The sequence below is a fragment of the Nannospalax galili genome, unplaced genomic scaffold (assembly GCF_000622305.1).
Source record: "Nannospalax galili isolate Female #2095 unplaced genomic scaffold, S.galili_v1.0 scaffold559, whole genome shotgun sequence".
Taxonomy (NCBI): Eukaryota; Metazoa; Chordata; class Mammalia; order Rodentia; family Spalacidae; genus Nannospalax; species Nannospalax galili.
The window spans coordinates 3,444,086-3,471,360 of record NW_008343479.1 but is presented as its reverse complement, the minus strand read 5'-3'; the positions used below and the strand labels follow the sequence as shown (position 1 = coordinate 3,471,360).

Genomic DNA, 27,275 nt, shown 5'->3' with positions numbered 1-27,275 from the left:
ATATTTTATTTATTATTTTTATTTTATTTTATGTGTATGAGTGTATTGCCTGGATGTATGTAAGTGCACCCATGTTGTGCAATGCCCACCAAGGTCAGAAGAGGGCATCAGATCCCCTGGAACTGGAGTTGTGGACAGTTGTTCACCACCATGTCTGTGTTGTGAACTAAACCCAGGTCCTCTGCAAGAGCAGATAATGTTCTTAACTGCTGAGCTATCTCTCTAGTCCCCCAAAGAAAACTTTAAACAGTGTGTTTCAGGAGCAGCAGCTCACCCAAGAAGGCTTTATAATTTTTATTTATTATAGAAAACATAGAAATATTAACATAGAAATCATTTTAATAGCATACTGAATCATAACTTAGATTAAATCAATTTCATTTTATTGATTATATTTACTGGCACATTATAAAACTAGCTAAATAATTGATGCATGTTAAAAACTATGTTAAATTATGTTTTTCTGAGAATTAATATTCTGTGTTTTCCTGAACTACTTATGCCCAAATAGATGGCTGTTGTTTGTTTCAAAATCACATATAATTTTAAGGACAATGGTGGACACATAATTCTATTTCTGTTTATTCCACAGAAATTCTGAAAGGATTAGGTCATATGGTATGATCATTTTTATGACTCTTGAACTCTGTCTTTGGTTATTTCTAAAGACGTCTTAATAATTCGCCAACAATATATGACTCCAGAAGTTTTATTTTATCTTTGCTAGCTTCGCATCTTTTATTTGCATGATTATTTAAGGTAAAATTTACCCCTCATTATTACAAATTCATGGAATTTTTAACAACATTTAAGAAGTAACATAGCAACATTATCAGAAACAGAATTTTGGGCATCTTCACATCAATGGAAACCTCTTCTAATTTTTTCCATTTCACTGATTCAGTGCTAGGTGCCGGCTGTGCTGGTGCTAGAGCGCACTCCTTTGTTCTTATTCACCACAGTGTTGCTCTGGGAGTTCACAGAGCAACCCGCCAGTGCATCCATTACCTTTCTGTTTCACCTTGGCTGCTCGCTCAGCTTCCCCTTTGGCATTTCGAGCGTGACAGATGTAGCTGCGCCTGAGATCCTCAGAACTGACTTTCTTGATGCTCAAAATCTGAATCCTTGTTTCATCTTCTGTTTTAGAATAACTTACACTAGACACAGGGAGAAGAAACAAACTGTTATGAGACTCAAGGGCTCTGCCCTCTGTGTAAATCAGAAGTAAGCAGTCCCAGAGTCCTCAGGTGAGGGCAGATGAGTGCTGGCAAGTAGATGTTAACACTTTCCCATCATACTACACACTGCCCTAACGCTGGAGAAATTCCTGTGCTGGGTTCCACTACAGTTCTTTACTCCTAATTCAACATGTCACCTTTGCTTCTAACAGTCAGCTCGGAAAGACTCTTCTGTGGTAAGACTCATATGAGTTTTGCTGTATTCTTTAGTCAATGTCACTAATCTTTCCATGTTTGATCTCTGTTTTGCAAAACAGGAAAATGGAAATTCCTGTAGAGTGTATTGTATGAATTAAATTACTAAAAAAATTCTGAGGCCTGAATATGCACCTAGATTACAGTGATGCTTGATGAACGCTTATGTAAGCTATTATTATAAACTCACAATAGTAACTGCTACACCAGTGATTGCAAGGCCTGACTTCTGAACACAGGTAGAATATATTGGTGAAGATGTTGAAATCTCGTTAAATCCTGACATATGACAAGAAGAAACAGCTCAGAGCAGCAAAACTGAACTCTGAAAATAAATATCTAAACTCCAGTGAGTCAAAGATCAAATGTTTTGTGTCTAAGATCAAGATTTAAAATCCCTTTGAATTACCTGACTCAGAGGGATATAGAAACATCTCTCCTTTAGCTAACCAACAGCCAATTTTTCCTTTGGATTAAGCCTACTGTCAGTCATGCAAATTTGGTTAAGGGCCCTGTTGGTTTCTCCTCAGCTGAATTCCCTCCTATACTGAACTCTGAGAGTGTGTCTTAATCACAGCATGGGGGGATAGTGTGATTTCTGTTATCATTATTTTTTATTCATTATGAAGATGAGAATCACAATTCTCAGAATTCCAGAAATGATCAATAACTCTCCCTTGAAGCCTCTAGCCAAATTCTTCATCAATTCCATTTAAGGAACCTCCTTCATTGTATCTTTTGAATTGTCGCTGTTTCTCCAACATTAAGTTCTTTGCATATAATATTCATTTTACCACCAATAGTCCTTCTACTTCCAAATATGGCAAATTTGATTTTTGTGCTGTGACATTTCTGGGGTATCATTTAACTCCCTAAAACTGACCAAATCCCCTAAGCATTCCTCCTGTAACACCCAGTCCTTTGCAGTCATCTATTTATCATGCAACATTCAAATGCCTGTTCTGTCATAGTGTCTCCCATTTAGTTTGGCTAAGTAGGGAGAAAGCTGCTCAAAGTAGATATTTTATAATTTCTACAAAATCTGAACTTACTATTAAGAAAATAATGGGTTCTGAGTTATAAAAATCTGAGCAGCTCAATGTCTGTTTGCACAAGGTGATAAAACAGAATCTTCTAACTACTCTATCACATAGCTAACCAGCTGCTGATTTCAGCAGTTGTTGTAGCTAAACAATTCTCTTTGGCAATTTATATTTCACTTATAGAGAAACCTTCTGTCTTCAAAGATTCCTTCCTTTTTGTGAACTCCTTAAAAATATCAAGTTTACTTTAGAATAATCCAAGTTTTCATTTTTAGAATAAGCTGTATTGTTAGCCATTGAGTTTCAAGCAAAGTTGAAAGAACAAAAATGTAGTTAGTTAATATTTAAATTAATAATTGTCAAGTATTGAGGAGGAGGAGAAAGACAGGAAGTACAAAGTTACTTTAATAAAAAAGAGCTAAAAACAATTATCTGAGACACAAATGCCTTGACTATAACTCCAGGACTGAGAAAGAGAACACAGCTTCTTTCATGTAACCACATCCATATTTCTGCCTTTTATACCTCTTTTCATTCATGTAGGAAATACATTCCATATGTTTCCAAGAGAGTATCATAAACATTTTTTTGCTGAGCTTAAGACAACATGTTGCATGCCCTATCTGCCAAATGTGATGAAGATTCCTAGACTCAGGACAATGTAATTCAAATCTCTGGGAGTTATTAGGCATGACCATGGACTGCATCCTGGTTTGGGATATAGCCATTGAATATTTGAAAATATGGCTAGATTTTATTGAAAGGAAAAGATAATAGTGTACATTTAATAGTATACACCTAAGATCTTAGCTTGACATGCAAAGACCAGTCACCCCGGGCATGCCCATACGATACCTTTCATTAACAGCTATGTCAATAGTGACATCCTCAGGCTTTTTTCCATCAACGGTCCACCAAATCTCATTGTGGGAGTCCATAATGAAAGTGAAATATACTTTACAGGGAATGAGTAGCTCCTCTCCTAAAAACCAAACCAAGCTCAAAGATGAAAGTAACCAACATTAATCATCAATATGTAAATTTCATAGGTTTATATTGTCTGATTTTCTAGTGGCTACCATAAGGTAAAATATTATATGTCATCCTCACACCAAACACAGACAAAATGATAAGAACAAGATATAAGTTCAGCAACTTTATACAGTTATCAGAATGACCATTTTTGAATGTAACCTAAGTATGCTCTAGTGTGCCAGAACAACTCTGGCTAAACTATTTTCAGTCCTATATCTCTGTGGCCTCACTCCTCTTTCGTTATTTCTCTGGTGAACAAAGGGGCTCTTTGGTCCTTGTCCAAGGAAAAGGAAGTGATGCATCACTAAGAATCTGGCTCAGGAGTACTCACTTTGAGCTGTCAGAGCATACTCACCAAATTAAAGAGAGTTTAAAAAAGAAATTCTAACTATCCTGGTGAGATGGTTCAGAGATTATGGAGTGAGTTTTCCAGGCAGGGAAAATAATTTAACAACGGTGCCCCACCAAATGTACTTACTGCAAATTGCAGAACTAAATGTTTACCATTATAATGCTTTCTTTGTCCATCTCTTATTTATTATTTTATTTCAATTTCACAATTCTATACATGTACACAATAGATTTGGGTCATTTTCCTCCCCCATTCACTCCTCTGCCTGCTCAGAGGAGACCCCCTCCTACTTTGACTTCTTTTGTTGTGAACCACTGAGATGTAACATAGTTATTTGCATGAGCATGCTTAGACGGCTATTCACTAAAGCATGGGAAACATCAGTAGCTAAACCATTGAAGGAAATAACTGATTGTTGAATCCCTATCCCTAAATGATTTTCTTTAGGGGGAGGGTTTTTGTTCTGTTTCTGACAGGGTCTCCCTAATCCCAGCCCTCCTGGAAGTCACTATGTGGACCAGGCTGGCCCCAATCTCACAGAAATCCACCTGCTTCCACCTCCCCTCCGGAGGGCTAGGATTAAAGGTGTGTACCACCACGCCCAGCCCTGTCTCTAAATGGGACATCTGTACTGCCCCCTGCAAGGCTAAGGAAGCATGGCTGAAGATGGGGAGGAAAGAATGTAAAAGCCAGAGGATGAAAAGGAATGCTGTAAATGTGTTCAGTGTACACGACATGGCTGCACACTCGTGAACTCGCCGCAACTGTGGCACCTGCACAATCTGCCCATCAACATTCCAGCGTACATGAGGGGGCCTCATGAGCTCCCACTGCTCCCTGTGGGACTGTGGGTATTAAAGATTAGCAGATGCTTTTATAATTTATATTCATATTCAGCAAATGCTGACACTGATACATGTTAAATAGTATTTATAGGTCAAATTGCTAATAAGAACTGTGTAAGAATTTGACCCAGCTTGGACCAATCTTTCCAGCTTACCTGGAATAATTTTGCTTTATGATTGTTTTCTTGGTTAGCTATTAATAGTGACTGTTTTGCTCTTGAAACATGCCCAGACCCTGATGATATGTTCTGTTTCCCCTCTATTTTAACTTTGGCTTAAGTGACTAGCAGTTATCCCCAACCACTCCAATTCACAGATCCTATAACTTTCCCCTCCTGATTTTGAAATTAATATTTCACTATGGAAAATAAAAAATGAATAAGAATCGAGGAATATTTTTGAAGCATGAAATGGTAAATAGAAAAAACAGATTTGGGTAGTTGGTGCGCTTTTACTTCAGGAGGGGCAAGAATGTTCATATTACTACACGAAGCCCATGCTAACTAGGAAATGCAGCCCCTTTCCAAATCAAACTGTAAACTCCTCAGGCTGTTTTCTTTTTGGCAATGTGCCTGTATGGTCACTGACTCTTGCCTTCATCCACATGGTCAACTCATCTAGGGTAAGTTTATTATAAAGAAGACAATATTAAAAAAGAATTTTCTGCGGTTTTTCTATTTAGTTTACTGGGCAAGGCTTTGAATTAAAATAACATAAACCATCTCTTACTTGGTCATTTACAAATGATTTCTGTCTAGAATGAAAAGTGAGGGTAACTCCTAAAACCAAGGGAGGCATAGCACCCATTTGACAGTGTTCTGCATGCAGATTGCTTCAGCCCATCAGTTTTCCTATGATCCTCATTGTCCTGAGTCCACACTGTTCCCTCCATGGAGAGAGCTGAAGCTTAAAGGCTATCCTGTGCTCTTATTGTAGCCTTGACAAACCAAAGCCCTGTATAAAGTCAAGTTTTCATCAAACACAAATCACAGGGGAAGACAGGAAGCAGAAGAGGAGGGACCAGAAGCTGAGACAAAGCAACAAACTCCTGAGCTGACCTTGATCCTGAGGTAGCTGATCCTCACATGCTCTGAGTTTTTTAATTTATTTTATTTTGTGTTTATGAGTGTATTACCTGCATGCATTTAAGTGCACCGTGTACATGCAATGCCCATGGAGGCCAGAAGAGGGCATTGGATCGGCTGGAACTAGAGTTTCCAATGGTTGTTACCTGCCATGTGGATGCTAGGAACTGAACCTGGGGTCTAGGCAAGAGCAACCATGTTCTTAATTCTTTAAAAACATTTTTTATTTTTTATTTTTATTTTGTATGTATGTTATAACTCATGTATGTAAGTGTACCTGTGTTGTGCAATGCCTGTGGAGGTCAGAAGAGGGTGTAGGATTCCCTGGAACTGGAGCTACAGATGCTTGTTTACCACCATGTGAGTGCTGGGAATCAAACTCGGGTTGTCTGCAAGAGCAGTCAGTGCTCTTAACCACTGAGCCATCTCTCCAGCCCCCAGTGTTCTTAATTCTTAACTGCTGAGTATTCTCTCTAACTCCTGCTATGTGTATGTTTTTTTGTTTTTGAGGGTTTTTTTGTTTTGTTTTATTTACCACAGTTCAAATTAAATCTGTGCATTTCCTTATAATTACCTTTATTGTCTTATACTTACTTAGGTCATACTTTATTTCTTGAAATTAAGAGACTCTAACTGAAGTTCAGAATCAAATCTATAATTACCTGGCTCTTTCTCATAGACAACACGGTCATTTGGTGAATAGATCTGGGGAGGTAAGGCGTCTTTTGGAGAGCCTAAGTTAGAAAAAACAAAAAGGAGATGTTAAACCACCTAGGCTTATGCAAAAATCTTCTGTGAAGCCTTACCGAATTTCCTGTCATAGTTTGTCAATTCTTGAGAGAACCCACAGTCTAATACATTCTCAATTCATGGACTTCACCCATTGAAAATAAGCAAGCTGTGACGTAACAGCTTGGTCTCCACTGCTTACTCCTAACACAGAGCTCCTAGAACACTTCATTTCCTGGGTGTGATGGAGAGCATGAGCTTCTTTTATCTTAGTCCCCAGTTCCTGACCCAAGGTCTTGTAAGACTTTCTGACTCTCCAAAGACTGAGCCCCTAATTTATGGGGCCTGTGTTAACTCCAGGTACTCAATATCAAAGTGAGTTAAACTGGAGGGAATGCAGATGGTGTCTGTGGAGAATTGCTTGCTGTGGAAAATTCGCAGATTTGGTGACAGAAGTGTTATGAGTGCAGAAAAATAGTTTAACTTTGCAAAGAAGTAAACAACACATATTTAGTTTCCTGCACATTTCAGGCAGAGAGTTCACTGCACTAGATTCTTGACTTCTAAAATTCTTGGGACAGAGACTTTCTTATCATATTATAAATAACTGTTTTCATGTCTTCATTATTTTTTCTCTCTTTTTACTTTTTCAGTTTCTAAGCTAATTTTAGCTCAAGTGTATGATACAATGGAACTATATATTTTCAATTTGTAACCTATGCTTATTAGTTATAGCTATTAGCCAAGCATTTCTTTAAACTACTCAGAATTTCTAGTAAAGGATCTGGTTAAATAAATTATGTTTATTTTAAATTTTAAATTTTACTTCATACAAGAACAAACATACTGCATATGTCTACCTGGTTGATATTGGATTACAATTTCAATGTCCATTCATCAAATTGCTATTATTTGCAATAGTCTGTATTTGCAAATTTAAAGTACCTTGAAAGAGCTTTTTAGTATAGTATTTAAAGTATGAATTTCGAAGACTTTCTGACCAGATTCTAATCCAAATTTCTCCACATACTAACCGTATGAACCCACCACTTTATTTAACTCTGAAAGGCAAATTATCTAAAATAATAAATAAAATTCACCTCTCAATTTCATTATGAGGGATATGAATTAGGAAAATGAATTAAGTATAATATACTAAAGCCTCCTTTAGTGATGTGTAACAAATATGCATGTGTTACAGCTTTAAAAAGTGAACAAGTATTGTTTGAAAATGAGGTAGGAATGACCTCTATATCCTACCTGTGTCTGTCAACTTTTACCTCTATGAATCATGGTGACCAAGAATACCTGTCCCCAGCTTTCTAAATGTGAATGCATTTAGATATACATAGGTACATAAATTAGAAACAGCTGCTGAGATGAACAGAGCGAGCTTATATGATTTGTCTGATTCCTGAAACACACTCAGGTCAGACTGCAAATGTGCTCTTCTGCTTTTCTTTTGAATTGATTCCCAATCTTGCATTATTCTAAAAGTAAGCAAAGAAAAGTAACTACAGAACTGTTCTCATTTTTTTTTTTGATATTCTGAATGCTTGTATTTCCTTTTCTTTTTTCCTGTTTTTGTTTGGTAATTTTTAAAGACTCTGGTACCAAAGTCACTAGAGAAAATGTCTGGAACAGACACCCGAGATTTAGAAGCACTAGTGTCCCTGTCTAGCTAAAGATGGGATAAACATCATTAAAGTTTACCGTCTGTTAAATACAAACCCCCACCCATCTTGTTACAGATCTTAGATTGAGACCTTGATCAGCAGTCACATGACTAACAAGTAAAAGTGATATAAACATCCATCTACCCAGCACTGTTCTCATTCCCTGGCATGCTCTGCAACATTCCTTCACACAGTCAGTTCACCAACAGTTCCTGAGTGCCTACTATGTGTATGGACCTGCCACAGACCCTGAGATAGTGCAGCAAAAACAAACCTATATCATTGCTATGGCATTTGAAGAAGATCACTGCTTTTGTGTGACGTACACATAAAGACAAGCCATGCTTACCTACCACCTTCACGCTCACAGTCCTGGTGAGGTGAAAGAGGCGTCCGTTTTCTGGATATGAAACAACACATGTGTAATTTCCATTATTTGAAACCAAAGGAATGAAAAAGCTCAAGCTCATGCCCTCAGGTAGTACATTATGAAAATCCAGTATTTCAGTACAATCCTAGAATAAGAAAGTGTTTCAATGTTTAGATATGTATACACACAGAACACATCTAGAAACAGGCTTTCACACCTGATTTTAGATAGAATGTCCAAATATCTATGCTACACATTTTACAAAAGTATGTAGTCAAGCATTTGATTTTTTTTGTAAAAGAGTACATGGAATAAGTGTAATTAACTTTTCCACATATGAGAAATTTAAATTCTATTCCAAGATATGATTTCAAAATCAGGTGCATTATTCAACTTCTTGGAATCTCATGTTGACAGCGAAACAAGGGTTAAAATTTTGCAGCAACAACTAAGGATGTGTTCAACTGCAAGGTAAGAAAATTTGAGCCCCACCCTTGAAAATAGTCATTTTCCTTTTTCTGCAGTTCCTCACTGGTTCTATTATTCCAGGAGTCTGACCCCTTTGTAACACTGATACCAAATTAGATGTCTAATTTTGGTATTCTTTATCACTCTACTGAATTGCTCCATAATTCTTTTTTATTTTGTATTTTTCTCAAAAAATAGTCTATCCATTGAGGTCTAGTCAGCCTATCTAGAGTTCCTTGTTTTGGGAAGATCAGCTCTTCTTCACCTAGCAGCAATCAGTTGCCAATATTTCTTCAGATAATATTGGGGTCTGCTGTTCATTTCCCCAGTTCTATACTGGGTTTTTGTCTTCTTGAGTTTACATGGGGCTTGTGTATGCTGACACCATTGCAATAGAATCATATGAGCAGGTTCCTAGGAGCTTGAAGGACTCTATTTCAAGTTCATATGATGAAGTTGATATTTAAATTTTAACTGGATTTTTCTCATACAAAATCATAACTAAAGTCCTGTTCTCATTCTCTTAGTCTCTGGCTATACTGTTCTATTTTAGCCAAAAGAAAAAAAAATCAGTATATGTGACAAAATCCGCTTAAATGTTCACTTTCAAATATATTTTGTTTATCATTTAAAGAGTAGTAATTTGTGAATAACCAAAACAATGAGGCTGTCTTTAAGGATTTTAATCTGTAAGTTTCTGAAGTCTATTATTGATGTCATTTTCTTGTATTTTACACATTTTCCATTAAATTCTTATACACGTAAGGTTTTCTTATACTTCAATTCCTAGAGTGCATATTTTGATAGATAACTATTACCCTAAGAGGTGTATTTTGTAGCTCTCTGTCACAGGATGTGCATTTCTGCTTCATGGAAATCAAGTGGAACTGATTTTGGCTCAGGTAACATTTTGTTCAGTGCAGTTTCTTCTGTGTAGATACACAGTCCTTCTGGACACCTGTCACATCAGCACCCTATGGTTATCACAAAGTAGGAAGCCACAAAGCCCTGAAGTCTTATAATGAATTCATGTTCAGACTTGGTTTTGCAATGGAGTTTACAATGCCTCTGAACTCTATTTGACTGTACAGTACTTTTCATTTAAACAGCTGAGAGATATCATTCCCCCATTTGTTGGCTTAGCTGTTCTTAAATCCCTCTGAAGTAGACATAGCAGAATGAATATGCTCTAGTTTTACAGATAGAAAAAGAAGCGAGACAGATAAAGAGACATCCTACACAGCACAGTACGGAGCTGAAACTGTTTTCTAGATAGTGGAATTAAGGACTTCGTCAGATTCTAAAAATGAAGACTTCTCCTCATTCACCGGCTGCTGCTATAAGCTATACTGAGGTATTATTTAACATTTTCTCTATTATTTCATCCGATTCCTTTCAAAATATGCAAAGTTTGGAATGTGACCTGTAAAAGTCAAATACGTATTGCTGTCTTACAGCTGGCAGTGTCAGAATTGGAACTCAAACCTAGGTCTACTTCTTTCAACTGTGAACCTAAATCTATTTCTTTCAAAACCTTTGCTTTTCTCCCCCCCACCCCCATGCAGTGTCCTCATCCTAGACAGTGGCCTTTTCATCTCCCCCATATAGTGTCCTCATCTGATGCAACAGGTTTTCATTCTCCCAACACTGTCCTCATTCCATGCAGCAGCCTTTTCATCCTCCCTGATACAGTGTTCTCATTCCACACAGTAGCCCTGCTCTAATGTCCCACATGAAGCCAGCTCCTGTGTGATGTGGCCATGTTTTGTAATTAGAGATAAATTACAAAACCATATTTTTCAGGATGAGAAATCAGATACTATCACTTAATTTGTCAACAGTACCTTTAAAACATTCACTGAAGCCAGGCATGATGGTACACAGCTCTAATTCCAGCACTCAGGATGAAGAAGCAGGCAGATCTCTGTGAGTTGTTAACCAACTTGGTCTACATAGCAAGATCCAAGTCAACCATAGCTACATAGTGAGATCCTATCTCAGGACAACTACAACAACAGAATGTATTGAAATCTGCTTTGAAGCTCTTAGGCCTATAGCATTTCAGAAATGGAAATAAAGGAAATATTTTACATTCTAAATGTATACATGAGCAGTGTGGTATCTCAGCACACAGTTATATTATAAATGCTCATTAGTTTTAGCCCATAATGATGTCTTGTTAGGTTTCTTTATTTTTTCTAGATGCAGCTCCACCTTTAGACTCTTCAGGTAGTGTCCCAAAGGCATACAGATTTTATTTAATTAAAAAATATTTTATTTATTATTTTTATTTTATGTGTATGAGTGTATTGCCTGCATGTATATAAGTGTACTGGTATCATGCAATGCCCATGAAGGTCAGAAGAAGGCATCAGATTCCCTAGAACTGGAGTTATAGATGGTTGTTAGCAGCCATGTGGGTCCTGGGAATCAAACTCAGGTCCTCTGTAAGAACAGCCAGTGCTTTTAACCACTGAGCCATCCCTCTAGCACCACAGATTATATTTAAAGATAATAAAGTCATCATGAAAATGATCTTTATGATGGTTTCAGAGATATTTGTTTGGGATTCAGAAAAAGTAAAGTAAAGTAACATGAAGAAAGACTTGGGTACTCAAAGGATAGAAAACATGTTTTCGTAAACAGGAAAGGAGTTAGCATTAAACACATTTCTTCGCTGAAGCAAATGTGACTAGCACATGAACAGTATTTCTACCTGACCCATCAATTCCTCATTCTGAAATCAAAAGGGGGAAGTTAAGTAGAAGAGCAACTTCTCAACCACACAGTGGTTGCCGTGACAATGAACCACAATGTGCAAGTAAAGAACAGCACAAGAAATGACTTGGGATCCTTGGGAGGAAATGAAATCTGCGAGGGGTGAAGGTTGTAGGTAGGGGAGATCTGTTGAAGTGCTGACAATACTTCCCTTCGAGAAGTTTACCACAGTAACACAAGAAACTGTGTGAAGTAATAACAGCGGTAAAGACGTGTTTCCTGATCTGTAGGAAGTCAGTCTAGTGGAAGACTGTCATAATTTCAAAGAAAAGCCTATTGTGCCAGAGGAGTGTAATGAAGCTCAAACAGTGAATGCTTAGGAAAAAAAAACAAACAAAAAAACATAAGCAGGATGAGGTGGCACACACCTTTAATCCCAACACTTGGGAGCCAAAGGCAGGTAAATTTCTGTAAGATCCAGGCTAGGCTGCTCTATATAGTGAGTTCTAGGCCAGCAGGTGCCTGGGAGACAGGGAGAACTTGTCTCAAAAAAACAAAACTAACTAAACTAACTAACTAACTAACTAACTAACTAACTAACTAAATAAATAAATAAATAAATAAAACAGTATCAGAGAAGAATAATTTGTGTTACATCTTAAAGGAAATGGGAAATATTAACAGCTACTGTGGAAAGGGGAGACGTGAGGGGAGCATGCTGGGCATGAGAAGAGTGCAGAGCTCATTCGCATTCTCAAAGTTTTTCCCCTCCTTATTACTTCATTATAATGTTCAGTTTTCCTAGAGTGTTCCTCTTCCTCTAGAAGATTATCACCTGTCAGGGACAGGTGAGGGGTTTGTGAGTGCTATATCTACATGGCCTGGAGCCTGGCTAACACTGGGTACATGGAATTCAATGTATCTATGATCCATAAATAGACTATTTATGAATGATGCACCATGAAACACACAGAATTGAGAGAACATGGAGTATACGAATTGTAAGGAATGTATAGAGTATTGTACACGGGGTAGGTGGAAAGTGGAAAGAAAAATACAAAGAGTTTAAGATACAATGTCTGAGAAGTCAGGAAGAGCTCCTGAAGCTTATGCACACAAGATAATCTTGGTATACAATACACTGCATTTTACTGAATTCTCTTAAGGATTTCATAAGCTAGTCATTTCTGATAAAGTGAAGGCAATCTTTCAATTTTTAAAAAATATTTACAGAATCCCTTCTTTGTGCCAAGCAATGCTAAGAGCTAGGCACATAATGAGATGGAATATTTTCCTGTTAAATTTTACAACCCAGTCTAAATCCATCATTTAATCAATTTTAAGTGCAATGCATATTGGCTCAGTTTTGTGCTATGTGCTTGATGTTCAAGGAAATGAAAAAGAGAGAGAGAAAGAGAGAGCTCTCATACTTAGTACAAAACAGAAAAATATGAATTGAACTATGAACCAAGTTCTATCAAAGTACACTGTGAGGAAATCATGTGACCTGATTTAGCCCTGATTTAGGTTTCAAAGACATGCATTTAATTTGATTTCAATTTAAACGAATTTTGGGTCTTCAGAAGCCCTAACTCTATGTTAAAAGCTGTGCATGGTGACATATATACACAGAATTGTAAGTGAGCAGCTCTGGAAAGAAACATGACCCACAGTAACTTCATGCCGACAGTTAACAATCATTCTATAGTGAATATAAAGAAAAATTAAGAGATAAAGAACAAATCTAAACAACTGAAATGAGGTTTTAAAAACACAAAGTCTGGGCGCTGGAGAGACGACTCAGCGGTTAAGAGCACTAACTGCTCTTGCAGAGGACCTGGGTTTAATTCCCAGCACCCACTTGGTGGTTAACAACCATCTGTAGCTCCAGTTCTAGGGGATCTGACACCTCCCTCTGTCCTCCATGGGCATTGCATGACATGGGTGCATTTACACACATGCTGGTTATACACTCATACACATAAAATAAAAATAATAAAATATTTTTAAAAACAGAAATATGTTATATAGATTACATAGAGCTTGGATTAACATCCCAATAACGTGCCATGCCATCAAGAAGTTTGAATATGACAATTTTTCAGAAATTTTCTTTCCTAGGACACTTCATCAAAAAAAAAAAAAAAACTTAAATGTTTCCTGAGAAACATTCACAAGCAGTATCTGACAACAATTAATTTCTTATTAAAAATTAACCAAAGTTAATGAACACAGTGGTCCCAAAGATACCCAGCCTTCTGTAGACTGGTATCTGGGCCAGGATTTCATCATTTACCATAAATGTAATATCAAAACACCAATAAAGTGGTTCCTCTGATCCTCAGGGGAAAGAGGAAATTGCCTTTTCTTTCACAAGTGTCTCTATGGTTGAAATACCCAACCATAACAATAAGAAAGAGAATTAATTCAGAAATATGAAAGTTAAGAAAACTAGAGTCTATAAATAAATCTAACAATAATAGTAATAAATCAACAGCAATAAGAGCATCACACTTGCCACTATCTTTGCCACTATACATTTGGAGATCTGTATGTGAGAAAGACAACAGTCTCCCACTTACACTCATATTCTGCTCCAGAAAGCTGTGATAAGCCAGCTATTTGAAATTCAGCAAATTACTTATAAAGCATGTTTTGCTTTCCATGGGGAGTTACAAAATCTGGCTTATTCAACAAACATTTATGGAGCGATTTACTTGATAGGACTGCTGGATTAGAGAACTTGCATTCTAAGGCCTGAATTAAGGAAACCCTACCATAATGCAGACGACAGAGAGGGGTGAAGACATGAAGTGGAAGAAAACCATGTCCTGTACCCTTTACTCTGAATTTCTGAAATATAGACGTTTGGTGTTCTATTCCCTCTAACATTCATCCCTCAGAGGCCCTGCTTCTTCTCACCTCCCTGTATCCACAGTTTGCCCCAGGTCCCCCCATCCAGCTCCCAACCCATTGTATTTTCAAAGATTGTTCTGCCCTTCAAAGTGCCCCAAGCAGACCTCTCCTCCACCCCCTGTCTCGTTCAGTTCTAGACAGCATATTTTGCCTAGAGTAGCTGGCCTGGGGGACCCCATGATCTGCCAGTTCCCTCACCATTCAATCCCAGCTGGGGTTACAGGTGTGTATGCTATGCCTGGCTTTTTTTGTGGGTGTAGGGAATCCAATTCAAGCCCCTATGTTGTACTTTACCCAGTTACAAAATGCTTCATGTTTACTTTAACCTCTCTCTCTCTCTCTCTCTCTCTCTCTCTCGTCTGTCTCTCTCTCTCATAGAACTCAACACATGGAGACTATGTAGTTTCCTATGGTTTGCATTTTGCTGGTTTCAAGCTTATCCTGGGGTTTCATGCATTCCATTCTCTATATCTAGTGGAAGACAGAGCTACTCCAAGGTTTGATCAGACTTGGGGTCAGTGCATTTGACAGACAACGCTGTCCGTCATCAGAAGATGCACTTCTACACTTTAGCATTTTGTGATGTTGGCAGCAATTTACGCTTAATGCCTGGAGCTGTTAATCAGTTGGAGCTACCATGATGGTTTCACCAATTGGTATGGATATTTTTATAAAAACATACGCATCTGCCCTGTTTTATTAGCCTATGGCATATTACTTCCAGGAAAAAGTAATCAGTACTTATATTTTTCTTTGTTTACTAATTTTCAAGATAATGAACTGATTCTTTATCTGCACTCAAATGTAACAAGTTAAATTTTCCAAACCATCATTATGAACTTGTGAGTTTAAACTCACTTCCTTGACCTGAAACCACTTCAATTTTTAAAATCAGTTTTCAGGTTCAAGTTTTTCATCTCTGGCCACAAGAAGGTTTTTAAAAAGTTGATTCCTATGTCATTTTATTATGAATTGATAAAGAAAGAGAATTTAGTTGTCAGCTGTAGTTGTAAATTTCTCCATTTTCTCCTTGAATTCTGACAATTCCAAAGAATTTCATGTATTTTTAAATACTGGTATAAAGCACAGGCACTTTTGATGGTTTTATGGTTTTGTCCTTTCATTATGAAATGCTCACTTTCTCCCTAGCAATACTTGCTCTCTTAAATTCCCTTTCTCTTACATTTATATAGCCACTATAACCTTATAGATTTTCTTTTTCTTTTTAAAGTTTCTACCCTTTCATTTCCTACCAATCTCAAGTGACTGTAAAGTGTGTGGGGGAGGTGGGGGTGTTTGTTCCTATTTTTCCACTTACTTTAGCTTCATTTCTAAAATAATTTTATTTCATTTATCAATGAGATATTTAAGTTTTGGATTTTTCAAAGTCCGTTTATGTTTGCTGCTTAGTTATTGATTTCATCATCTTCTGCATGTATTTAGCTCATTTGGAAAGGCTAGGTAATAACATACTTTTCTGCCATATTTCTTTTCTTCAGAAATGTTACCCTGTTTTACTCAAGCTTTTCTTTTAGCTTTGAATGTGATTTTACTTCGACTTTTCCTTTCTTATTTTTGTGTGAAACTAGGTTTTTCTGGACGTTAGTGTATGACCAGATGTTCTAACTTCATAGAAGTGTTTTAAACTACAATGACTCCCTCTTGAGATGTGCTGACCCTGTTCCCTTAGTCCATTTTCATATCTTCCTTTATACGGCCCTAATCTAACTGGCCTTTGCTTTCCCTAAAGTCTTGGACATCATGGGCTTCAGTCATGGTAGGTAAATATCCTTCCATTCTCCAGCTTCTCCTCAGACTGGCTGGCAGTTTTGAGGTGCGTGGTACTAGAACTACTTCAACTTCACCAGAAATTCTCCCTAGAAAACTTTTTCAATTTATCTCAGAGAACAACGACTCTCCTATTTCAACTGTTGATTCTAAGTTGGTCTATCTGACATTCCAGTCACTATCTCTTCTGGGGGGTCCTGTTCTCAAGTCTAACAATGTATTACTTCCTTTTCCTCCCTTTCTGCAAACACTGATTCCATGGAGGTTTGAAAGCTGTTGGTTGCCACACTCAATTTACTGAAAATAGTTCGTGTGGAGTTTTGCTATAAATATTGTACTTGAGTTTTCAGATCCAGTGCCTGGTAGAAATTCAACAAGATCCAAAGGCTGTGTCGGCCATTGGCATCAGCTTCTGATACATCCATTTTTTGATAAAACAGTTTCCAGATCTATCAGATGTGGAAGAGACCATAGAGGATGCTACCCACAAATGAGAGCCATTAAGAAAGTACACATAAATAATAGATTACAGTACTGACAAATCAAGGAGTTGAAATTCATCCAGTGAATTCACCCAGCTCTGACTTCACACAGCAGTGAGGGGAAGTGGTAACACTTTTCAAAATGTATTCTTCAGGAGTTAACAAAAATAAGATAGCTTTTGGATTCCAGCAAACATCACTTGAGAAATAGCAAGCAGAGGCAAAGGAACCCACCTCTTCTTTTAAAACAGGATAAACTAAGGAAGTGGTTAAAGATTTTTAGAAAGATATTGCAGAAGAAATCAGTTTATATATTTAACTCAGAAAATATTTGTCAGTTTAAAAATGATGTACTCTAACTTTCTTACCTTATACCAGGTGACGGTTGGTTTGACACTGGAAGGAAAATATCCATCTACATTTGGACAAGTGATTCTATGAATTCCATCTTCTATATATAGTTTATGCACTGCCAGTTTCATGGGGGACTTGAAACAGCTATCTTTTTGAACAACTTCAAGGGGAAATGCAACTTTGCTGCAATACGTAGTATTCCTAAAAAGAGAAATACACAATGAACAGAAAGTCTTATGTGTATTTGACTTAATATAGCTGGGATTTCTTTATATCTGTAAGCTTATGTAACTATTAAATGACTTAAGACATTTCTTTTACCGATTATCATCACAGACCAAAAAGCAAATGCAAGTATATTCTATTAATGTGCTCAAACAGTAACACACTATACATGACTTTACACATGTGTTTTCAAACTTTTCATTTAGAATATTCGTTGTAACAGTGTTCTTGTTAAAGCAGAGGTAAGAAAGGCATATTCATGCATAGTGGGCAAGGATACAACCATGCTCTGGAAAAGTAATGTTTCCAGGATAAGGTTAGCTTCTGATCTAGGAATACTTTGTCTGGGATAGTTTCACAGGATCAAAATATGGAAAAGGGAAATAAAGGCAGCATATAATAAAACATATCCATACAGTGCTGTATCAGCCAGGAAAACATTTGAATCAGTTTAAAAATCAAACGAAAAAGAAGGTGATACGGAAAACCATGGTGAAGTATTCAAAATTATTGTAAGCGCATACAAACAAAATCAAGCAGGACAGGCAATAACAAGCACAGAAACTTGGCAGATGAGTAGGAAGCTGTGTAATACGTGTTTGCTCAGACCAAGCCATGTCTCTAAGGGGTTCATCTCTGTTACTCTCTCTCCACTGCACACCTAAATTAGGTCTCCTATTTGCTGATCACCTTGGATTGATCGCCTTGGATGTTCTTGATTAAATATACTGTAACTCAAAATTATATGATTCCATTATAGACACTATCTGTATCCTTGGCACATGTAAATTTCACACCCCCATTTGTGTTTCTTTATTATATCCACTGCATCTAGTGTAGTATCTAAGCTTTCAGTAGGCAGGCAATAAACAAATATTTGTTGAATGAATGAAATGGATATAATTGTGTATATATTTATTGGAAACCAAGAAAGTCTTCATGGAATAATAAAAATAACTATTTAGAGTGATGTTATATTAAGTTTTTCAGTGTCCAACTTTTTCATAATTTTTAGCTTTAGGAGACATTCAATGACTTACAAATTATTACTAAATACTGCAATAGAAAACACAGAGTATGCATGGAGGAGAGCAATGCTTAAAGACACCTGGTGGCAATAACAGAATTGTGGAAGAAGGGAATAGTGGATAGGATCTCCGGTGGTAAATAACAAATAACCTATCATGTGGAAGATGGAATCTACTGGCAGAGATTGTAGATATTATGTTTCATTTTAATATATAAAAACATTTTCCAATTTGAATAAAGTGATGAAAAGTATTTGGACTGAATTTTGAAACACCAAAAATTGAATAGAATTAAGTAAGAATATAGATAGGAACTATAAGAAGGCGAATCTAACTTTATGGTCTTAAACGTAATGGTCCTATGAACACACAGGTTTGGTTAAAGGTCATTCTCAAAGTGTTTGAATCCCCTCCAGGCAATGGGAAACTTGGAAGGGCTTCCAATTGACAATTTAAATTCTAGGTTTCCTTTAGAGACATGGAAGTAAAGAAAGTCTAGTTAGTGTGTCACAGTTTTCCTTCTATAGATGGGCACAGCAAAGAAGACACAATCTGAAAGTCAGTAATTACAGTAAAAATAAGCACTTTCTAGACAAGCATTTCTATTCCTGTAATGTAAAAAGATTTATTGGAGCCAGACAGGTGGTTTAGTGGGTAAAGGTGCTTGCCAGCAAGCTTGATGGCTTGAGTTAAATCCCTGGAACCCATGTGGTAAAAGGAGAGAACTGACTCCTGCATGTTGTTCCCTGACTTCCACATGTATGCCATGACACCCCCACCCAATAAATATAAATAAATACATGCAAGAAAGTTTAAAAAGAACGCTTAGCCAGGAGTGGGTGATGAAGCAAAATTTGTAGTTTCTGAGGTACCAAATTAAGCAAGCATCCAGCGATAGCTCATTCCCAGTGATTTGCTGATATTCCCTTGGGAAAGGTTTAACAATTGTCAAAGACAAAACGAGTTCAAAGATCATGAATTCAAGTTTTCTACAGTACAGATATAGATGCCAAACTCCAGAATGCACACAACTTGCCTAAGTTTACCAGCTAAGTAGTAGCAAAATTGGATTGGTTCTTCAAATTTTTCACAAAATGTTCTTTCCAATATGAACTGCTTTATACCCATATTTATGCCAACTTGTATTTGGACAGAAATAACAGGAACATGAACATTCCAGGCTCCTTGGAAGCTTACATAGGAGTACAGGCACATGTCAATAAAATTATTAGCAGTTGAGAGCCTCAAAGCCGCTTCCCCAGGTTGCAAGGTCCACACCCCCAAATGCCCGATGATCCAACAACTTTTCCATGATCAAGTATATCACATTTTCCAAAACATTGTTCTAACTTCCCATCAGACAATAGTTAACACCCATGATGGAGAAAGGAAATGGTCTTACTTATTATTATGGGATGAAATGTGTCTATACTATACATAAATTTATGTTAATTTTTTGGCTCACAGAATCTCAGGACTGCACTGCATTTGGAATTAGGGTCAATACAGCTGCTTTCATTGTAAAGAAGAGAGCAGAACACAGATACTAGAAGACCATACAAAGGGACAGAAGATGAACATGCACAGGCTAAGAAGAGAGGTGCTAGGAGTGAATCTCACCCTGCAACTATGATGTCAGACTTATAGCTTCCATTTGTGATATTTTATTATTACAGCTCTAGAAAACCAGTATACTTATTAAATAATAGGGAACTGTGTTAACATTTTTAAAAAAGACATATCCTATATAAGACTTAGAAAACAAATTGTGACCTGATAGCTAAAAGGACTATGACAGGTAAGCCCAACAACAACAATTCTTTGGAGTGACTTTAGGTGGTTTGAAAAAAAATACATATTAATTTTTATTTTATGTGTATGAATGCTTTGCCTGCATATTTGTTAAATGTACCTATGTCATGCAATGCTCATAGTGGTATAAAGAGGGCGTCAGATCTCCTGAACTATAGTCAAGGAGCATTGGTTAGCCACCATACTGGGGTGCTGGAAATCGAACCTGGGTCCTCTGCAAGAGCAACTAGTGCTCTTAATCACTGAGCCATCTCCTCAGTCCCTGTTTTGAATATATATTTTTAGCAAATATCCACATGCAAGCTATGAAATTTACACAGATGTTTAAGAACAAAGATGGATTTGAAAATCTTTGATTGGCTGCCTTACATTGTGTTCTTAGATTCCCAGCAACATGGTCTTCTAAGGAGAATTTTGGCAGAAAATTTAAAAGCGTTATGTTAAATATATTTGTTAAGTCTCTGCAAAGAACTTTAAGAGAAAGCCAAAGGCAACAGCCCCAGTGTGAATGGGCTCCACACTCTTCCTTTTCTAGGGAAATGGTTGCTTCCAGCAGGAAGACATGTAGGTAGGATCCAATGCTACTGGGGCCACCTTCAGCCTGCACTGACACGTGTCACTTCTCTAAACGAACCGGCATGAGGAATCTTCACAGGGGCTCAGTCATTCTTTCTGCACACCTCTGCACACCTCCCTTCTCCTCCTCAGCTAGGCCTCTGAGGTAAGGCATTACTCATCTAAATGCATGATTTCCCTCCCCAGTTTTCACGGCATATTTATCATTTGAACAAAAGCCCAGGAACCAAAGGAAAAAGGGAAAGTCACCACTGAGAAGCACCTACCTCAACATGCAGGTGTAGTTGCCTGTGTCATTGAGGAGGGTGGGCCGGAACCACAGCACGTCTTTCTCTTTACTGATGCGGTTTTCTGGGAGGCGGAAGTTAATGGGCTCCTCCAGGTCCCGGTCTTGCCTTGTCCAGTACCAGATCAGGGTAAGACCAGATGAATGGGCAGTGCTGTAGTTGTACTTCAGGAAGTGTTCAAAGAGCGGGCACTTGATGCGAGCTGGTTCATCTTCAAATACTTGGATTTGTCTCATGGTATCCAGTCCCCAGTCATCACAGCGTTCTGGAAAAATCAAAACTAGGTAAGGGCAAGAGAGTCATTTTACAATAAACACCCCAGAGCACACTTTCTTCTCAGATACCATGTCTTTATGAGACGTCTCTTTCTCGTGCTAATAAACGTGCATTGTAAGCATCCGTGATGAGAAGAAACCCTTTCTCTACGTTTCTTATTGTCTTGGGAGTATCTTTTGATCTGGTAGTTGGGTACTGTGTAACCCTATGTGGAATGGAGAATTATTTCCAAGAAAAAAAAGTGCACACACTTTTTCAGAAAGGTCTTAATGAAGAAGCCGTAACTTAACCGTTGTCTGGATGAGGGAAAGACAACCAAGTCTCAACAGGTCCCCTGCTTTGGAGGCCAGTCTGTACTTCCCAGTAGAAATATAATATGAGCCACAAATACAAATTAAGGTACTTATGTGTCACATTAAGAAAATAAAAAGGGGCTGGAGAGATGGCTCGGCGGTTAAGAGCACTGACTGCTCTTGTAGAGGACCCGGGTTTGATTCCCAGCACCCACATGGCAGCTATGAACTGTCCTTAACTCCAGTTCCACAGTAACCCAAAGCCCTTTTCTGACCTCTTCAGCATTGCACGACATGGGTGCACTCACATACATGCAGGCAATACACTCATACACATAAAATAAAAATAATAAGCAAAATACTTTTAAAAAAGAAAATAAAAAGATGCAGGTGAAATTAATGTTGATACTGTATTTTGCTAACCCCAATATATCCAATAAATCAAAAATTAATGGTACTCAATACATTTACATTTATTGTAGTAAATCTTCAAAATTCTCTATGTTACACTGACACACATCAAAGTGGGCTGACCATGTGTGTATGAGTGATCATACTGTATACAAAAGACTGTAGAGCATAGAGATAAATGTGCTAGTGCTACAATGATTAAAATATCAAATACAATTTTACAATTTAATTTTTAATGAAAGGTAATCATTGATGTATTCAGGACAAAAAGACATGATAGTTCATTACTTCTTTTCTTAATGTAACATTACAGATGTCACCATAAGAATATAGAAAAGCTGTCAGAGATATAGGTAAAATACACATACTACACAACAAATATAATTTATAACATATACATATATAATACATATATAATGCATATAAATTTTAAATGCTGTATAAACTTTCTTACATTGCAATTGACATCTAAAATGTTAGTTACAATAAATGGATCACATATTTTGCACTGTATTATAAGTAATGGACATTTTAAAAATAAATTGGTAAACAAGGATGTGAAAGACTTCTACAATGAAAACTTTAAAACATTGAAGAATGAAATCTGAATGTCCTATGGAGCATCAAGGACCTCAGATATACAAAGCAATCCTGAGCAAAAAGTACACTGCTGAAGGTGTCACCATATGTGATTTCAGGTTTACTACAGAGCCCAGTAATCAAGACGGCAGAGTGCTGGCACACAAGCAGACACATAGATGAATGCAGTAGGATGGGGACACAGTCACAAGACCACAAAACAATGGCCACCTGAGTTTTGACAAAGGTACCAAAACTATGGCCACACTATTTAAATATAAGTGCCTCACTCCCTGAGTGATATTGGAAATGAAAACCCAGGCATTATCAAAGTTTGAGAGACCAAAACCATAAGCCAGAACAGTGTATTCTAAGAGGTAGGTGGTGACCTCTGCACTTCTCTCCATTTTAATGGGCAATATATTTCTGTACCTAGTGAATCAATCAACTGGAACTGGAGATAACAGCGCTTTGGATGGAGACATGTGAAATCCATCTGCCAATCTTCCCCTGACATAATTCCCACACACTGGATGAGAAATAGTAGAGGAGGGGCCTGAGGTAGTCCTCGGGATTGGCCTAAAAACAGGTATGATAAAGCCCTAGGATGGTCTTCAATCCCTGGGAAAGTCTTTATCTCATGAAGAGTTACTCAATTACTTTGGAGGTCTTTGGCTGCAACCATAAGGCTTGATGACAGTTGTTAAGGATTTTTCATTCTCTAGAACTTTTAGCTCTCTCTTTGGGATGACAATGAAACCTTGTTCTAAAGTCTTCTGGATTTTTGAACCTGAGAATGTGGGAGAGATCAGAGCAAGATGGCCTAGAGTAGAAACTGAGCCAGCTCCCTGTTTAGTCTGTTGATCTACTTAGTTGTCAATGAAGGAATGTTGGAATGGTTTTTCTGATAGGGCTTGCAGCATAGTGGCCACCTGGATAGGAAGCCAGGCAGTTTCTAGAAGCTCCAGAGATTAACCAACACACCCCTGAATAATGAATGAAATTATGAAATACATAAAAGTATTCCTGGAATGAAATAAAACAACACAACAAAACCTCTGGGACACTTTGAAAGCAATCCTAAGAGGGAAGTTTACAGCTCTAAGGTCCTATAATAAAAAAATCAGAAAGAGCACACATAAATGACTTAACAGTACAACTCAAAACTCTGGAAAGGCAAGAAAAAAATCCAAACCTAGTAGATGAGAAGAAATAACATAAATCATAACACAAATTAATGAAATAGAAACAAAGAAAACAATACACTGTTGTATGAAAAATGCTAAACAAGATAAAGACCCTTAGCCCAGTTAACCAAAAGAAAGTTTAAATTAATAAAATCAGAGATGAAAGGGGAAGCATCACAACAGACACCCCCAAAATTCAGAATATTATAAGGGAATACTATACTTTAAAAACCTATATTAGGTGCTGGAGAGATGTCTCAGTGGTTAAGAACACTGGTTGTTCTTGCAGAAGACCAGGGTTCGAATCCCAGCACCCACATGGCAGCTAACAACTGTCGGTAACTCCAGTCCCAGGGGATTGGACAGCCTCTCCTGCCCTCCGCGGGCATTGCATGATACGGGTGTACTTACCTACATGCAGGCAACACATGCATACACATAAAATAAAATAAAATATTAAAAAATCTAAAAAAAACTATACTATATTAAAATTTAAAATCTAAGAGAAATAGATGAATTTCTAAATTTATGGAAACTACCAAAGTTAAACCAAAAAGAGATCAACAGCTTAAACAGACTCATAACAAATAAGGAAATTGAAACAGTAATACAGAACCCTCCAACTAAAAGAACCTAGGCACAGATGGAGTCACAGTAGAATTCTACAAGACATTCAAAGATCTACAACCAAATATTCTTAAATGATGCAAAAAGATAGAAACAGACAGAGAACTCCCAAACTACTTCTGGGAAGCCAGTTTCACTCTAAAACCCAAACCATATAAGGTAAGATCCTTTTTAAATCTTTATTTTGTTGTACATCCCTCTGTTAATCACATGTAATGAAACAGTGATTCAATATATGCAAATATTAAAGTTATGATTATTTTCTTAATAACTGAATAATTTTAATAAACAAATATTAAAGTTAGAATTATGTAAACAAGTCTTTTCAACACTATGAATTCTATAACCTTTTCCTTTCTTTTTGAACTTGTATTAATTCTAGTATTCCCACATTCATTGAATATTATTGCTATGTTTTCTACCGTTTAAAAAATGTTTTATCATCATATTTGTCTGTATAGTATATAAATTTGTAAGTGTGAAAATATTTTTCATTAATAATTTTTATTTTGATTATCATACATACAATTTAAATATATATTTTAAATTTTCTAATTGCTAAATTTAAAATACAAAATTTTATTACTATTAAGTTTCTAATGGAATTTTTATAAAAATTTGACTAATTTTTTATAAATTAACACTAGAACCTTAAAAGGGAATAAGGATTGTTTAGCATCCCCAGGAAAAGAAGTCTCACAAAAGATGGGCTCTACTTTTTGATGTCATGTTTCTGGAGAGGACCCCTGAGTTTCAAGAATGAAAATCCAATGTTAAAAGCACATGAGAATGGATATTTTCCAAAATAGACAGAAAAAATGAGAAAGCCCAAGTAAGTGATGAAGGTCTATATAGGTTTGTTATGATATATAAAGGATGAGACAAAAATAATATACACATAATCTTAAAATTTCTATGGTCATATTTTTTCAACTAGTTTAAGGAACAAAATATATATCTAAGCAAAGTTTATCTGAGAATATGTTTTTTTGCCCAAGCTTTATCTACATAGTATATGATAATTAAATTTACCAGACTGGTGGAACTAACCTTATTGGATGTTCAACAGCCATAGTTTGAGGCGTATACTTATTTGGTCAGAGAGACTTAAAGGACAGTTTTTGCCCTTGCCCTCCAAGGTCGACTAAGTTCCAGGGGACTATGGAACATCTCTTAAAATGTCCAGTAACTATGGTGAGTCGCCTGTCCTCTTGTTCAGGGAGGAAACATCTTATTCATGCTTCCAAGTGAAGCCAGACCTTTGACTTATCTTCACATAGATGGAACTTGTAAAAGAAAGGAGCCAGGGGCTCCTCCCAAGGCCCTGTGACCCCTGAGGAACAGATCCTCAAATGACCTTAAGTATAAAAATAAATTGATTTATTTGGACCAACTGTATGGTCTTAAACACCCCAAAGAAAAGTATGACCAAAGAGTAAAGTCATCAGTATATTTCTTTAAGAGTTCAAGGGATTATACTTTCCAGACATTAGGCTTAAGTCCATATAAAAAGTTATTTAGAAAATTATTTCTCATTGATGATTTTGTTCCTAACCAGGAAGTGCTGCTCAGATGTAAGACTTCAGATCTTGGTTTCCAATACTGTAGTGCCCACCTGAAGCTAAGGGAGACAACTTGTTATTGTTCTAAAATGATGGATAAATTTGTTTTCTCCCCGTATCTAGAAGCCTTTAAGAGGGAACTGACACTGGTTCTAACCACTCCAACAGTTATCACAATACCTGAAAGCAAATTCTGAATCCATCAATCTACAGTCCAATCTTGGAAGACAAAAGAAAAATGAGGAAAAACCCAATAGAGGGATGCTTTGCCCTTGTCAAGAAATTCCAATGGACTCTCATATGAACATTTGAAAATTGTCCTGTTCTGACTTTTTTCTAGCTCTCTGTCTAGAACTTGTAATGCTAATTACTCTTGCCTTTACTTCTTCACATCTCCTATTCATGATTCAAGGACTTTCTTTTTCCCCTAGGGATAAGAGTTATGCAATTTTGGAGTCTTTTAGATAGATCCACTGAAGGGGTACTCCAATTGCCTCACCCTGCATCCCTGTTCATCATGGAAGAAGCCAGAGCAGTCTGTGCCCTGATTCCCTATTGGCAATTTGGGTAACCTCTTCAGAGGATGGTGTGATAAGAATAGGCAGTAGGAATTTACTAGGCAGTTAGGGTAAAAAGACCCCAAAGAAAAGTAGCCAGTTTCTTGGCTAAAACTCACAATGCCCTTGGCCTCTTAGTAACACACTCCGTTCCAAAGGCCAAAAATTTCAAAAATATTTGGGAGCTTTTTAACCTAATCCTTAAAAGATTTTAGGGTTACCTTTCAGAGGGGGGGAACATTAGAGTAGCCAAAAGCCCCATAAGAAAATAAATAAATCAAAGAAGAAGAAAGAGTACACGAAGTTATCAGAAAAAAAAGTGATGGGGAGATACGGGAGGAGCTGGACGGGAGGGAGTGGGCATGGATTTAATCAAAACACCTTAGATGCATGTATGAAATTCTCAATAAATTATTTATTTTAAAAAAACAAGAAAATAAATTTTAAAAATGTCATACAATATAGTTTGATCAAATTTAGACTCTTCTCCTAACTTTACCCTTCTAACCAATCCCAACCCAACTTCATCTTGCTCTGTGTGTGGGGGGGGTATGTTTGTGT

General features: G+C 37.0%; 1 protein-coding gene across 8 annotated transcripts in view; it reads right to left on the bottom strand.

Moving 5' to 3' along the window:
* Positions 1-27,275, bottom strand: part of Il1rap (interleukin 1 receptor accessory protein) — a 152,009-nt gene that overhangs the window by 24,392 nt on the left and 100,342 nt on the right. For 5 of the 8 annotated variants that reach the window (XM_029566759.1, XM_029566755.1, XM_029566757.1 and 2 more), the window contains 6 exons: positions 21,202-21,487; positions 17,309-17,495; positions 8,548-8,713; positions 6,456-6,527; positions 3,332-3,458; positions 1,009-1,181 (listed from right to left, as the gene is read on the bottom strand). In XM_029566759.1, the coding sequence (XP_029422619.1) occupies positions 1,009-1,181; positions 3,332-3,458; positions 6,456-6,527; positions 8,548-8,713; positions 17,309-17,495; positions 21,202-21,487 (1,011 nt within the window). The remainder of the gene's footprint in view (positions 1-1,008; positions 1,182-3,331; positions 3,459-6,455; positions 6,528-8,547; positions 8,714-17,308; positions 17,496-21,201; positions 21,488-27,275) is intronic. The other 3 variants (XM_029566761.1, XM_029566756.1, XM_017799799.2) reach the window with 1 other exon arrangement.